Consider the following 14,679-nt stretch of genomic DNA (forward strand, 5'->3'; position numbering starts at 1 on the left):
CCCAGGATGCTACAGTGGATTGTCTTCAGAGATGTATATGTGAATTACAAAGGGTGGGATGACAGGTGTGACTGGGCTTGGGCGACTGGTGCAAACAGAACACACATCCATAGTGATCACAAAAAGACGCCATCAAGTATCCGATATACTAGCAAGCAGGTCAGCACTCCGGATTCCAGTTTTATGCTCTCCGGTGATTAAGACTACTCTGTATATATTTTTCTTTGGTTCCTGTTTACACTAGTTCCACCTGTCCCTAACTGGGAGCTGAAGCACTGTGGACCAAAAGGACAGCAGAAGTCTGAGACTCTGTGCAACCTAAAGCAAAATCACAATCTCTCTGCCTGCACTTACTTATACAGCTGTGGTGAAGCACCCAGACAAAAACAGTACCAAAAGGTGATCCTCAGCACCCCCTGCAGTGTTACCATCCACAGGGACCTGAGGCACATGGAGACTGACTTGCCCAAGGTCACACAGAGAGTCAGTGGCAGAGCTGGGAATGGACCCGAGATCTCCTGAATCCCAGCGCAGGGCTCTACTCCTCTGTGAAATGGAGATAATGATATTTGCTCTCCTTTCTACAATGCTTTGTGATACAGATTGCTCTGTAAATGCCTCCAGCTTCTCTGCTGAAATGGTGCTTTAGGAACTCTGCAATGCGAGATTCATCAGGGAATCACTACAGGAGATCCTTACACTTCTAAAATCACGGGCTGAGAAAATAACTCTACTGTCCAGGAGCAGAAGTTCGTGAGATCGTAAAGGCTGCATCAGGAGTTTAGACTTCTCTTTCAACACACTGTCAGAACTAGGATGGAACACCAATGATCATCTTCAGATGCAAGGGTCGAGAACAGGCACCATGCTCTTCTTCTGAGGTAGAAGGCTTCCCACCTCTGATCCCATTCAAATCTTCTGTGTACAAACTCCCTCTCCCCACCCAGGTGATGGAAGAATTCCAAGAAGTTAACCCTAAAACTAAAGTTTCAGCACTGTCTATAATGTGCTTACACAACAACACACTAATTAAATTAAGTTGCCCAATCAGCCCCCTGGCAAGAAGGTAACAATTATCCCTATTTTATGGATAGAGCAACTGTGGTACAGAGAGGATATGTGACTTGCTCCCAGCTCTCAGTCCAGCCACTGGACCACACTTCTAGTTAAGAAGGTCTGAATTCACATGGACCCCAGCTGTAGAACTATACAACATTGCAAGTACTGGCACACACATGGCTGTATGAGTCTCCAGTTTTCTGAATTTCAGGGTGTGGAACAAAGACTGTAAATCAAGGCTTCCAAAAGTGACAAGTGATTTTGGGTGCCCAGCTGGAAGGGGACTGATTTTCAGAGGGCAGGTGGCTCAGCATTTTCCAAGAGTCTCAAGTTGGTGACCCAAAAACCACTGGTCACTTTTGAAAATCTGGACCTAAGCTATTCAGAACATGGACCAGGCACTGATTGGCAGCATGAAAACATAATATGTTCTCTACTAATATGTCTCAGTAGTTTTCCCACCAGTGTTTAGCCAAGAGAGACATGCCTAGAGTCCACATTTATTCATACATGCATGTCATTTTTTTCCTTCATTTTTCAGCTGAGGTCCTTTAAACGGCTATCCCCAGGCCTCAATTCAGATGATGCAGACAGCCAGCTCTCTGAAAGATATACCATTGAGATGCACCTGTTCCATATGCACCACTCTCCCTCACCTGAGCTTGGCTCCAGCTCCAAAGCCAGGGCACCTGGCTTTGCCAGCATCTCTGCCACACTCTGCAAGGACCCAGCCTGAAAGCTAACTCATGCAATAGCCATCTACACCAAGAGGGCAAGTGGCAACTACCCTGTGCCCCTGAAATTCTGTGCCCAGACATTCTAGCCAGATTGACTCACGCCAGGCCACTTGCCCAGATCAATAAGAGACACACGCACACGCTTTACTGCATTGCACTCCAAAAGCAAACAATTGTCAGACACATAGGTGTCTAGCAGTCACTGCTACACGCTCAGGAAGCTGTTAAACCACGCGACGCACGGTTAATCTGTCTCCTAAATCTGCAGCTCAAACGATGGGAGGGCAGGGAACGTGGCAGGGGGCACCCCCCCACACACACACTGAACCCCAGATCACCCTGGGGGCAGAGGGAGACTCTACCGTGCAGGGCAGGCCCAGCAATGTCACTGACTGCAAGGAAAGATCTCACTCGGCACCAAGGGAGCTTCCACTCCTTCTGCCCTGCTTCTGGAATGACTTTCCAACCAGCGCAACCTACTTCTCCCTCCTTCCCTCCCAAGCGGTGCACTGCCCCTTTAAGAGGCCAGGCAAGATGGAGCCCTTGCCTTGTCCACTGCATTAAAAAAAAAAATCCCCAAACCTGACCCCCTTCACAGCGCCCCGATCCGCAGCGCGGGGCAGCAGAGGCTCCCGTGCCCTGGCTGGGTGTGCACAGCCCTCCCCCGCCCCCCAGGGGACACTGAGGCTTGCAAGCAGGCCCCACTCCCGCTGATCTGCAAGAAAGAGGCTGTTTCTTAAGGTGGATCCTCCCCCTCCACCCTGTGACCACATGGGGGCAGGGGGGGGGGACCACAGACAAAATGAAAGGGACTTACTTTCTCTTTCTGCTCCTCGGAGTGCATCTCCTCCTGCTCCCCCTGGGCTCGCTCACGGGGGGGGGGGTCCTCCCTCTGCCTCCCCCTGGGCTCGGGCAGGCACGGGGCGAGCTCTGGGTGCTTAGCTGTGCTGGAGGGAGGGGAGGGTGGAGTCGGTGGGTGGAGGAGGCTCTAGGCTTCTTAGAAAGGCTCTGCTCCCACCCAGCCTTCCTCCTCTTCCCCCTCTCCTCTTCCTCGCCTTGGGTTTGCTGATGGCAGGGGCGGGGGTGGGGGGTAATGTTGTGTTTTCCCCCCTCTCTCTCTTTTCGTTTTCACCAGCTGCCTGTCCCTGACCCCACCCAGCGGCTCCACCCCATCCACTGCTACATGCCCTGTCAATCACCAGCCCCTTTAAAGCTGCAATGCACAACTTGGGCTCCCTCCTGGGCTCATTTGGCCACCCCCACGGCCAGTGCCCAGCGCTGTCCGCATAGGCTGCAGGACCCTTCCGAGGAGGGTAGAAGGAGCCCCCCCCTTCCCCTGATCGCCTCTGTAGGGGGTGATTCCTTGGGGTGGGGGAGCTGCATGGATGGAGCTGCTACTCCCTGCCTGACTCCACCTACCTCCTGTGCATAAGACGGACTGAGCGGCTCGGCGACACCCTAGCAGCTAGTTCTCCTTGCTCGGCCCCTTTCAGTTTCATCGGGCTGGAGAACGCGGCTCCCACTGAATTTGGGGGGGGGGGGTGTGTCCCCAAGGCTACACCCTCCTCCTGCCCCCACACCCATTTCTGAGTCCAGAGACTTTCCACCGCTGAGCCTAGATCAGGACAATGAACTCTGCTCCCACGCCCTTTGGGGAACAGGGTGTCCAAGGAGGGGCGTCTCCCCCAACCCCCCGAGATCTGGGTCGTTAGAGCTCACTTTTCGAGGGGGGAGGGGGCATGTGCAATGGAGCAAAGCCCGGGCTGGGTGTGGGAGGAGCAGGAAGCTGGTCGGTGCCCAGCTCAGGGGTGGTGTCTGCAAACTCCAGGGAGGGGCCGTTGTTTTCCAGCCCTTTAGCTCCATCTGCTTCTCCTGCGCTCGAACAGCCCGGCTGCTCGCTCACACCTTGCTAGCCTGGGAGCTGCTCTCTGCAGAGAGGCTGGATGGCAGCGGTTCCCCAGGGCTCCCCCCAGCCCAGTGGGTTGGTGCGGCATGGCCCATGCAACCTCCTGCCCTCAGGCTAGCTAAATAAATTGCCTAGATCAGATGGGTTTTTTATGTCCGTCCCCTCCCGCCCCCATGTAAACATTGCTTTGCCTCCCCTGAGTGCACTTGTGCCCTTATAGATGCTACTGTTCTTGACCAAGCTAGGCATATATGGTTTTTTATGAGTCTTTCTGCTGGAGCAGCCAGTTCAACTGAGACATCCCTGGCAGACAATTCACCTGCCATCAGATCCGCAGAGGAATAATAAGGACAGTTGCTCCAAGCACCTCGATCTATCTCCCATATGAAGGACAGAGGGAATTAATGCCCTGTGGGCTAAAAGCTGGGTTTCTAGTTAAAGAGGCATGAAGACTAAGGCTTCTCCTGCAGCTCTTTGATTTCCATGGTAGCCCCTTTCAACAGAGGGCACTTTACAGGTGTTCCAGAAGGGGTGTCTCTTTCACCTGCCTCTGGGGTGCAACTGTGGTGGCTCTTTGAAAGCAAGCTCAGTGCAAAACTGTGCTCTCGGGCAGGAGACAACCGAGCCCCTGAAACAGCAGGTGGCACTGGACTCAAGTGGCATGTAACTGCCTAAACTGGAATCCATCTAGCACACAATGGAGGATCTGGGTGCTAATTGCCCAGGGATCATTAATAGCTACTGAGGACACCTCAATTCTACATCTCAAAAAGGTGGAAGCAGCACCACCCCCCTGACACCATTAGCCAGACATTGGCATCATCCTCATAGTATCTGAGCCATGCATAGTCAATGGATTTTATCCTCCCAACCCCCCTGGAGATGGATTAGTCTCCTTTCACAGATGGGAGCTGAACCACAGAAAGGGGAAGGCCAACATCCTTGAGGCTCCTAACTTCTAGGATCTGGGCTGGAATGACTTAGTCCTGAGGTCAAATAGTGAGATGATGGCAGGGTCAGGACTAGAACCCAGGGTTCCTGGATCCCAGTCTAGGGCTCTGGCCAGGAGACTAGCGCACACGGTCTCCGCCTCAGGGGCAGTGGTTTAGGGAACTGCCTGGTAAGGGGTAATAGACTAGGGGAGTTTCCCTCAGAAGTCTCCCATCTAGCCAAGAGGAGGGCTTACCCCAGCCCTGCTGGCATGGCTTCATGCCTTTGAGGTAGAACATACAGGGAATGTCCACCCAGATCAGATGAGACAGGTCCTCTTGGGGCATGGCATTACCTTTCGACAAAGGGTAAGTGGGGGGCACTTATTTCCATCTTGGGTGGGATAGTCCTTCCTCCACATGGCCACCCCTGCAAGTCATCCAGTGACCTCTCCACACCCCCCTCTGGATCTAGCCCCTCCACCCTCCATCGCCCCTGATGTCACAGGTTCCCAGGGCTCTGAAGGATGCTCTCCTTCCCCAGCCAGCTGGCTTGCCTGCATGGACAGACAGCTGTCAATGGCTCTGAGGATGAGGCTGCCCACAGGAAGTGGCAGGAGAGGGGACCTATCTGCCCCTTCTGCTCTGTGACCACCTCTGTCCTTTTGGGGAGGTGTCCAGGGATGAAACTGCAGGGCCCAGGAATGTCCGACTGGTCCAAGCCCCAGCTTCCTGCCCCCCTCCCCTGACCCACTGGTGCCTGGATACTGGGTGGAAGGGTGGAGTGTTCTCTCTCTGTCTCATTGGTGTCTGGATCCTGGGTAAACAGGTGGGGGCTCAGCTGGGTTGCTTCCCCTGTCCTCCCAGCATCTGGCTCCTGAGTGGAGGAGGCGGGGGAGGTGTTCTCACCCTGTCCCACTGGTGCAACAGATGTGGCTGCTGACAGTGCAGTTTCTGGCTCCTGGGGCTGGGAGGGGAAGCTGGCCTCACCCGTGGGAACAGTTCTTTCTCATGGCTGGGAGGGAAGGCAGCTGGGGACCTTGAGCCCCTGGGTGGGGTGAGAGGGGGGGCTCATTGTTGCCATGGATACGTCTCTCAAGTCACATTTCATTACAAAGGGTGTTTCCAGCATCTGAAACTCACACTAAGAGAAGCAGGGAGAGCTCGAGGAACCAGCCTGGCGAGCAAACACCCTGGACCTTTGGAGATGTGCTTGTTCAGTTGCTTTTCTAAGGAAGTTTGCAAGAGTGGTGAGGGCTTAAAGGGGCACTGTCAGGCTGAACAGCATATAGATCTGTCTGTGCTCCGCACTGCTGTCAATCATGGTGCTGTGTGCAAAGCACTCGGAAGTAGGAGCAGGCTATGTCAGGACCAGTCACTGCTAGTAATTAAGCCTAACACCCTTTAAACTCCTCTAGCTCGCTCTCCTCACTCCTGCCATGAGTTTACTCTTTGTAGCTGCTCGGCTGGGATGCAGATGCGGAAGCCAGATGGGGACTGTACGGTCAGTTTCACTTCCAGTTTCACCCTCTGGTGAACTCAGAACCTTACAGACCTGTGGGAACTCAGCTCCCCCTTTCTCTTGGTGTGGTCAGTGGGGAAACTCAGGCTCAGAGGAGCAGGCAAGCGATTCTCCCCAGGTCACGCCGGGAACTCATCTCACTTTATTGTGCCCAAGCTCTAACAGGCTGTGTTGTCTGGGTTCATGACACTGCAGGAGGACATGTTTTTAACCCCGCAAACTGTTGTAATTTTCCTTGTAATTTCATAGATTCATAGAATTTCAGATGGGAAGAAATCACGCTGATCATCTAGTCCGACCTCCTGCATAACAAGGGCCAGAGAACTTGACGCAGTCATTCCTCTATCAAGCCTTTCATATAAAGATTTGCATTCAGTGGCCCTGTACTATGGAGTCAGTCATTGGCCATAGGACACAGAACCTTTCACCTCCAGATCGCTGGTTCAGCTGCTGCCCTGGGCAATACAGAGCGGAGACCTAGAGACGTGACCATCTAGCAGTGGCTCAGAGTTCACGTGAAATGATCTGGGACAGGTGACTCCATAACAAAACTATTGGCACTAAGGAGTTCTCTTGGTGCTCCAGTAGAGAGGCCAAGGAGTGAATGGGCCACGGACACAGGGTGGAAGCATTGGCACCAACACTGCACTATTGTTAAGGGGACTGGATGCTTAATGCAGCATATTGCCCTTGGACTCCGTTGAAACTTTGGTTTCATTTAACATGGCAAAATTCCCCTGCCTGGGGTAATTTACAGGCCATTCACCCAGATCTCCACTGATGCGGACTTTGTCTGTCAGGACAATAAGACTGAGCAATAACTGGCCAGAAGATCTCCCCTTCAGTGTGCAAAAGGGAGTCACTTGAGGCATGAACCACTGAACTGCAGCCACTTCTGGGGGTGGAGCATAGCAGCACAGCAATGACACGCCATGATTTTCAGGAAGGGAAGTAAATAAAAAGTCCTCCAGGTAAAACTGAAGGGGGAATCTCCGCTCAACAGAAGTAATAATCATACAGAGAGTCCAGGCAGGACAATGGGATTAGCTACACCACAGGCTTATGAAAAGTGCCCTGGGATCTATTGAGATGACAGTCACAGGGGGCATGGCTGAAGGCTTTAGTTGGGAGGTTCCATTTAGTGCACTCCCTGCTTGCCTCCCATGCCTCCTGACTCCCTGATTGTGGGGTCCTGTGTTCATCTGTTGCCTGCTAATCCGATGGCTCCCCTCTTTGGGCATGTGTGTTTGACAAAGGCAGGCCAGCTCAGGATGGGCCTACAGAGGCCTGCAGCAGGCGGCTCTGAAGGAGGAAAGTTCCTCTGATGCTCTTGGGTGGGCCTCTGTAATCTGTGCTACCTTCCAAATCCCCCCATGCAGCCATAACAGAAAGGAAAGTGCATGATATTTGCAGGTTGATCAAACATGGGTCTGGAGTGAGAGACTCCCCTTTCCTTCCAGCCTGTCCCTCCAGACCTCATCTATCATGTGTTCTTGGCCTGCTGATCCAGCCGTGTTTATGAGGGAAGCATCCTAGCAGCAGGAGATGTCACATCCAGATTCCTGACTGGGAACAACCGAAGAAGATCTTGGCCCTTAGTGAAGCCATCCCAGGTTTTACACTGAGCCTCGTGTAGGCTAATATGGGATTTGGGGGGTCCATGCTGTGGGGATAGCCATGATTAATAAAGCTCACGACTCAAGTCACAGATTTGTGGAGTTCCCACAAAGCCTAGGACACCGTATCTTCAACATCATGGCCTGTGAAAGTCCCCAGGAACTGTGTAACTGTGTGCTCAGAACCACTTTGCAGGGGACCAGCGCTTCACTGCAGGTCTCTCCATGTCCCAACAACAGGGGCTGTGGACATTGGGGAGGGGTTGTTCAGTGAGGATGTGAAGAGACCCACACCCCTCCACATGTTCAGGAGCATGGCATTCACCTGGGGCACTGCCTGCTGCAGGGAGTCATTGATACCAATAGCTTGGGCTTATTCTGGAAAGAACCTGTCACTCACAAGAGCAGCTTCTGCATTCATGGTCAGCTGGGCTCAGAGACCCACTCCTCGTGCTCCAGGGCAGGAGCCAATGGTATCAATCTCAGCCATGGCTCAGGAGGGAGGCACCCCTGGGGACAGCTTTGCACTCAGGTGCAGTGGGAAGAGGGCTTCGTGCACTCAGCGCTTACCTCCAATGGGCCCTGATGGCAGCCTCCATTGCCTGCTTGTTAAATTTCCAAACAGGTCCCTTTGTGTGTGGGAGGAGCGCCTCATACGCTTCTGCAAAGCTGCCTCATCATCCCTTCAAGCCCCTCCTTAGAACTTGTCTTTGCTGTGACGCCTAGAGAAAGCTTGACAACAGCAAGGCTGCAGACGTGCTGAGCTCACTGCCTGTCATGCTGACCAAGATTGTCTCAGGGTTCCCTTGTACTCTCCAGTCTGTCTGTCTGGATCCATCTGTTGCCGCTTATCTTATACACAGCTTAGAAGCTCTTTGGGGGCAGGGACTGTCTTTTTGTTCTATGTCTGTACAGCGCCTAATGCAAGGGAATCTTGCTCCATGACTAGGGCTGCTCAGCGCTATGGAAATACAAATAATACACCTGGCCCTGAAGCCTCCAATGCTGCTCAATGGCAGAGCCAGGAAACCAGTTGAATTGGACCATTGATCTGCTGAGGAATGTTGTAAGATTGGTCCCCTACCCCACCCTATTGGAATGTACCACCTAGCATAGGCACCGACTCCATGAGTGCCCTGGGGCTCATGCACGCACCGAAAAAGATTAGGGGGTGCTCAGCACCTGGAAGGCCGCATTAATCTTTTGTGGGCCCCAGCACATGGACCATGGCCCTGCCCCCCCCCCCCCCCCGGCCCAAGCTCTGACCTGAGGCCCCGGCCCTGCTCAGCCTCTTCCTCCCCGAGACCCTGCCCACGTTCTCTCCTGAGCCTACACCTCCACTCAGCCTCTTCCCCACAAGGCCCTGTCCATACTCTGCCTCTGTTCAGCATCTTCCCCCACCACACCCCCTCCGTGGCCCTGCTCGCGCTGTGCCCCACCCCCACTCAACATCTTCCCCCCGAGGCCCCACCCAGGCTCTTCCCTGCCCCCACTCAGCCTCTTCCCCCAAGTAGGGTTGTCAACTTTCTAATTGCAGAAAATTGAACACCCTTGTCCCGCTCCCTGCACCGCCCCTTCTCACAGGTCACGCCCCCCGCTCACTCCATCCCCCCTCCGTCTGTCGCTCACTCTGCCCAACCGTCATTCACTCACTCATTTTCACCAGGCTGGGGCAGGGGTTCGGGGTGCGGGAGGAGGTGAGGGCTCTGGCTTGGGGGTGCGGGCTCTTGGGTGGGGCTGGAGATGAGACATTCAGATGTGGGAGGGGGTGCCGGGCTGGGGCAGGGCTGAGGCAGGGAGTTGAGGTGCGGGAGGGAGTACGGGCTCTGGGCTGGGAGTGTGGGCTCCAGGGTGGGGTCAGAAATGAGGGGTTCAGGGTGCAGGAGAGGGATCTGGGCTGGTGCAGGGAGCTGGGGTGCAGGAGCGGGTGAAGGGTGCAGGCTCCAGGCAGCATTTATGTCATGTGGCTCCTGGGAAGCAGTGACATCTCCCACCGGCTCCTAGGCGGAGGTGCGACCACATGGCTATGTGCGCTGCCCATGCCTGCAGGCGCCGCCCCTCAGCTCCCATTGGCCGTGGTTCCTGGCCAATGGGAGCTGTTGAGCTGGCGCTGTGGGCTGGGGCAGCACACAGAGCTCCCGTGGCCGTCTCTCCGCCTAGGAGCCAAAGGGTGATGCTGGCAGTTTCCCAGGAGTCACGCGGAGTTGGGTAGGGAGCCTGCTTGCGCCGCCAACTGGATTTTTAATGACCCGATCAGTAGTGTTGACTGGAGCTGCCAGGGTCCCTTTTCAACCGGGTGTTCGGGTCGAAAACCGGACACCTGGCCACCTTACTCCCGAGGCGCCACCCGCACTCCACCCCACCCCCGCTCATCCTCTTCCCCCGAGGCCCTGCCCTGCCTCCCACTCAGCCTCTTCCCCCCAAAGGCCCCCCCCACTCAGCCTCTTTCCCTGAGGCTCCACCCATGCTCTGCTCCGCGCCCCCCCCAACTTGGCCTCTCCCCCCTGACTCACATGGGTGGGGGAGACAGCAGAGAGGAGCACCCACCAGCAAAAACAGAAGTCCACGCCTGTGCCACCTAGGGTGGGGCAAAATTGTTCTGACTGCCGTCTCCTCCCCTTACCACCTGGTTTGCCATTTGTCCTTGAAGGGCAGGCTTCTGATGCTAGCCCCATGCCCCTGGTGGCTGTGACAATGCCACGCCCAGCCTGTTGTAGCCGCTTAGCCTTGAGTCTGGTGCAGCAGCTCCGGGGGCTGGTGCTATCTAGCAAGCTCACCATGTCCTGGGTGAGGGGGAGATTAGTCTGTGCTGTGGGGTTGGAGAAAGGGCAAGGGTGGGGCAGGGAGGGGCAGAGAGAGCACCTGGCATTGCTCAGTTGCTATAAATTCTTTTTGCTAATGATCTGATAGCGCAAGAGAAACACAGTAGTGTGCAAATGCCCTGGGGCCGGGTGAGGGAGGAGAGTTTAAAAGGTAAAGGGCACAAATCTACTGGCGATCTGAATACATGGGAAATGGGGAAGAGAGGTGGGACTGCAAGACAGTCTTCCCCTGCTGAGGGGCTCTCACTCTACCATTTACACCAGCGGGAGTCACTCCTGATTTACACCAGGGCCAGGGAGCACAGGGGCTGTTGAGCTCTGGGTTGAAGGCAAAGAGTGGGACAGCAAGGAGGCAAAGGAGGAGGAGTGGCGGGGGCGGGATCCAAAATGGAGGGGAGAGGCAAACAAGGAGAATGGACTCCAGTATCCGGGCTGGGTGAAGATGCTTCATCTCTTCTCTTAAGAAGCCTGACCAGTAGGGGAAACACTGGTGGCTCCCCGGGATTCTTTCCATTTCTGATGTGCTACAGCAGAGCTGGATGGGCATCGTCTCCACCCAGGACCCTGATGGAGATGACTCAGGGATCCCATAAAGTTGCCCTAGCTGACAGGGTTGATGGGATCTGGAGGCTTGAGTGAGTAAGCTTTAGCACAAGTGACCAAGCCTCCATGCCCTCAGGGAACCCCCATGGAGAGTCCTAGCCTCTGCCTTCTGCAGGGAGGGCACCGGGTGGGAAATCCAATCAGCTCAGCAGATGAGGAAAACAGATCTAGAGAGAAGTGCTGTTGAATTCCACCCATGGAGGGCCCATGGAGCTACCCTGTCTTACACCAGCCGAGGAGCCAGCCCCTGATCTCCCTCAGGAACCCGAAAGCACCCATCTCCATGCCATCAGATCAGCGTGCAATTCATTACTGCTAAAGAGGGCTGATCAGAAAATGTGGGGGTTTCACCAGGGGAAACTGTCAGCTTTTTGTTGGAAAGGTTTCCTCAAAAGGCCGAAGGTTTCCAGGCAAGCAGACCCCTTCTGTCAAAATCCACCCTTTGCCAGAAACCCAGTTTTCCATCCTCCAGCAGTCTGGATGCACAGCTGAATGCAAAGTGTTTGTACGTTGTTTCTGTGGCACACTGGCCCAAGCAGCTCAGAATACTTCCAGGGCTCGTCAGAGCTGGGTCACATGACTTCAGCTCTGGGAGGGGTTCAAGGTGATGGTCCTGTGACTTCAGCTCCTGAGTCAATTTTAAAGTCAATAGTCTTGCCAGGAATATTCAGTTTCAGCAATTGTGCCTTCCCCACTCTAAGGGCATCACAGATATATAGGATGAGCCGGTCCCTGTGCCCTCTTAATATCCCCAGGGGAAGGGCTGAGGGAGGAGAGGCGGAAGCGCCCTAAAAGTGTGTGTGGGGGGGGCCACAGGTGCCTGAACCGCGGCCCCACCCCTGCTTCCACACCACGCCTTCTCCCTGAGCCCCCACACCACCGCTTCCCCCAAGACTCTGTCCCCACACCACCCCTTCCCCCAAGGACCCGCTCCCTCACTGCCTCTTCCCCCAAGACCCCACCTCTGCTTGCTCCTCTCCACCCCTTTCTGCTCGTCACTTGCTCTTCCACCCATAAAAAGTGTGGGAGGCATGGCCCCCTGGCTCCCTGTTCCAGCACCCCTGGGCTGAGGTCCCATTTCCCCACTTTATACTTGGGAAACAGACTGTATATTTCCTGCAGGAATTTCAGAGGCTCTCCGTCTTTCTGCACCCTGCAGCTGTGGGTTCTGCATGGGTATAGCAGCATGCTGGTCTCGCCTGGCCAGGGAGGTAGAGAGGAAGGATGGCCGAGTGGTTTGGGTGCTGACCTGGGTTCAATTCCCTACTCTGCCCTTGATGAGTCCCTTAGTCTCTCTGTTGCCCGTCTGTAAGATGGGGATAATAGCGCAGCATGGGGCGGGAGTGTTGCAAGGATAAATTCATTGGTGACTGTGAAGTCATGCTATTGTGATGGGGACCAGATCGGCACATCAGCTCCTTTAATGCTCCGCCCTGTAGGTAACTAGTCCTGAATGATTTAGTTGGGGATTGGTCCTGTTTTGAGCAGGGGGTTGGACTAGATGACCTCCTGAGGTCCCTTCCAACCATGATATTCTATGATTCTATGATTCAATGAATGTGAGAATGCATCTGTGGTTATTAGCCAGGAGAGAATAAAGGTAACCATGGCTCAGGGCTAACAAACCCCCAGGAACTCCCTGTGTAATTCTTAGGCCACATGTCCCCCTCCCTGTGTTTGCAGGCTCTGTTATCTAGAAGGGGCCCCTTTGGGGCATGCACTATTTTTGCTGATCCATTTCACCCATCCCTACCCATCACAGTACATGAGTTGGGCTCAGCCCATGGAGTTTTTCTCAAGACCCCAGGTACCCACTTCAGCAGCCCCAGAAATCAGAACTGCCCAGTTCGCATGCAGGTCTGAATTTCCCTGAGGTTCCAGTGGGTTTGGATCCGGGTGCTGGTTCATTCCCATCTCTGTACAGGGGTCTGTGGCCTCCTTCTGCCACACTGTCTCTATTCCCACCTCCTAATGCCCTCCTCTGCTCTGTGCATCCCAGAGACAGAGACCCACACTGGGCTGCAGACACCCGGGCAGATCAGCGCGTGCCACGCAGAAGCCGGGTGTGTTGCGCCAACTTGGGAAAACCTCCCTCTAAACGTGGAGATGCATGCACTGCACATAGGTGACGTCACTGACAGCCAATCAGAGAGCTCCAATTGTATCTGGTGTTGCCATGGAAATGGTTGTGCCCTTACAAGTTCAGCGCTGCCACCTCACTGCAGGATCCCGGGGGTGGAGGGCCATGGACTAGGAAGCAGCAAAGGCGGAGGTTCACACGCAGCTCACAAGCACATGAAAGGCTCCATCTTGCAGCTTGATGGCCTGCAGAGCAAACTGAGGCCCTGCTCCTCAAAGATTGAAATCAAGGGGAATTAAGCACCTCAATACCATTGAGGATTTGGGCCCGAGTACTTACCCATCCTCAGCGGAGCCAAGACCCTGACCTAGAGTCCAAACTCACGCCCCTTCCTAGGGTAACTCCAGCTTCCTCCCTTGGGCTCCCCTTTAAGACCTTCTGCCCTGCTATCTTCCCCCTAGAAGGCCACACCATCCCCATATATCCCAGGTGCAGTTCAGAAGCTGCATGTGCCGCGGTGAGCCGCCCCTGCACTCCCCTCCCCCTTCTCAGCTTCCTGCCTGCCCCAGCTCTGCGGCTGAATGGCTGAGGGAGCCTCCACCCTGCTCTTCCAGGCTTTGCCTTCTGCCTGGCTGCCCCAGCAAACCTGTCCAGAGCACAGAGCAGCAGCTGTGATAAACTAGGGGGTGGTTCTGTGAGGATAAAGGAAGTGACTGAGAGCCACATGTGACCAGTGGCACACCTGAGCCCAAGCATCTAGCCATGCAAGTTTATAACCTGTCTCCCGGGCCCTTTGCATTCTACAGCACAATGAGTGGGGTGGGGGGGTGTTATTCCTCAAAAACAGCACAACCATTCAGCACTGGGTGTCAGGGGTTCTACCCTTCATCACCCAGAGCTCACCCCAGGTTCCATTGGGCTACCTGCCAGTTCCAGGGGAGGGCAGGAATATTCTACCTAGAAAAGGCCCTGCACACACCTCTGTGCAATAGCTCCTGAAGACGTGCCTGCTTGGACCAATGGTCCCTTAGTCAAGGAGTGCAGATCTGGACCCGGCGGAGCTCAAATGGCCAGAAATGCAAAGGTCAGATCTAGTTCTGGATCCAGGTCTGGATTTCCCCAACATTCGGGGGAGGGGGATTGCAATCTGGTGTTTGGACCCTTCCCTACGCCAGGAATGGTGATGGGTCACGATGTGCAAGCTCTGCTGCTAGACATGGCAACGCCCTGTGCCTGCTGGGAATGGCTGACCAAGGCACATCACGTCCTTAGCTTCTTTCCTTCTCCTTAACCAAACCATCTCCACACAGAGGAGGTCTCCTGCTGCTGTTAATGCTCATGGCCACTAGAGAGCAGCACAACTTCAAGAACAGAGCCAGCCTGGTGTAGCTTTTCAGCAACCTCC

General features: G+C 54.7%; 1 protein-coding gene across 2 annotated transcripts in view; it reads right to left on the reverse strand.

Annotated features, from left to right (window-relative positions):
• The window catches only part of KLF8 (KLF transcription factor 8), an 86,592-nt gene extending 83,302 nt beyond the window's left edge, over positions 1-3,290 (reverse strand). The window contains exons 1-2 of one of the 2 annotated variants that reach the window (XM_084639519.1): positions 3,216-3,235; positions 2,614-2,743 (exon numbers count right to left, since the gene is read on the reverse strand). In XM_084639519.1, coding sequence (XP_084495645.1) covers positions 2,614-2,743; positions 3,216-3,226 — 141 coding nt within the window. In that variant the 5' untranslated portion in view covers positions 3,227-3,235. Of the gene's footprint in view, positions 1-2,613; positions 2,744-3,215 lie in introns of both variants that reach the window. The other variant, XM_084639521.1, reaches the window with a different exon arrangement.
• Positions 3,291-14,679: the final 11,389 nt, after the last annotated feature.

The sequence above is a fragment of the Lepidochelys olivacea genome, assembly GCF_965140295.1.
Source record: "Lepidochelys olivacea isolate rLepOli2 genome assembly, chromosome: 9".
Lineage (NCBI taxonomy): Eukaryota > Metazoa > Chordata > Testudines > Cheloniidae > Lepidochelys > Lepidochelys olivacea.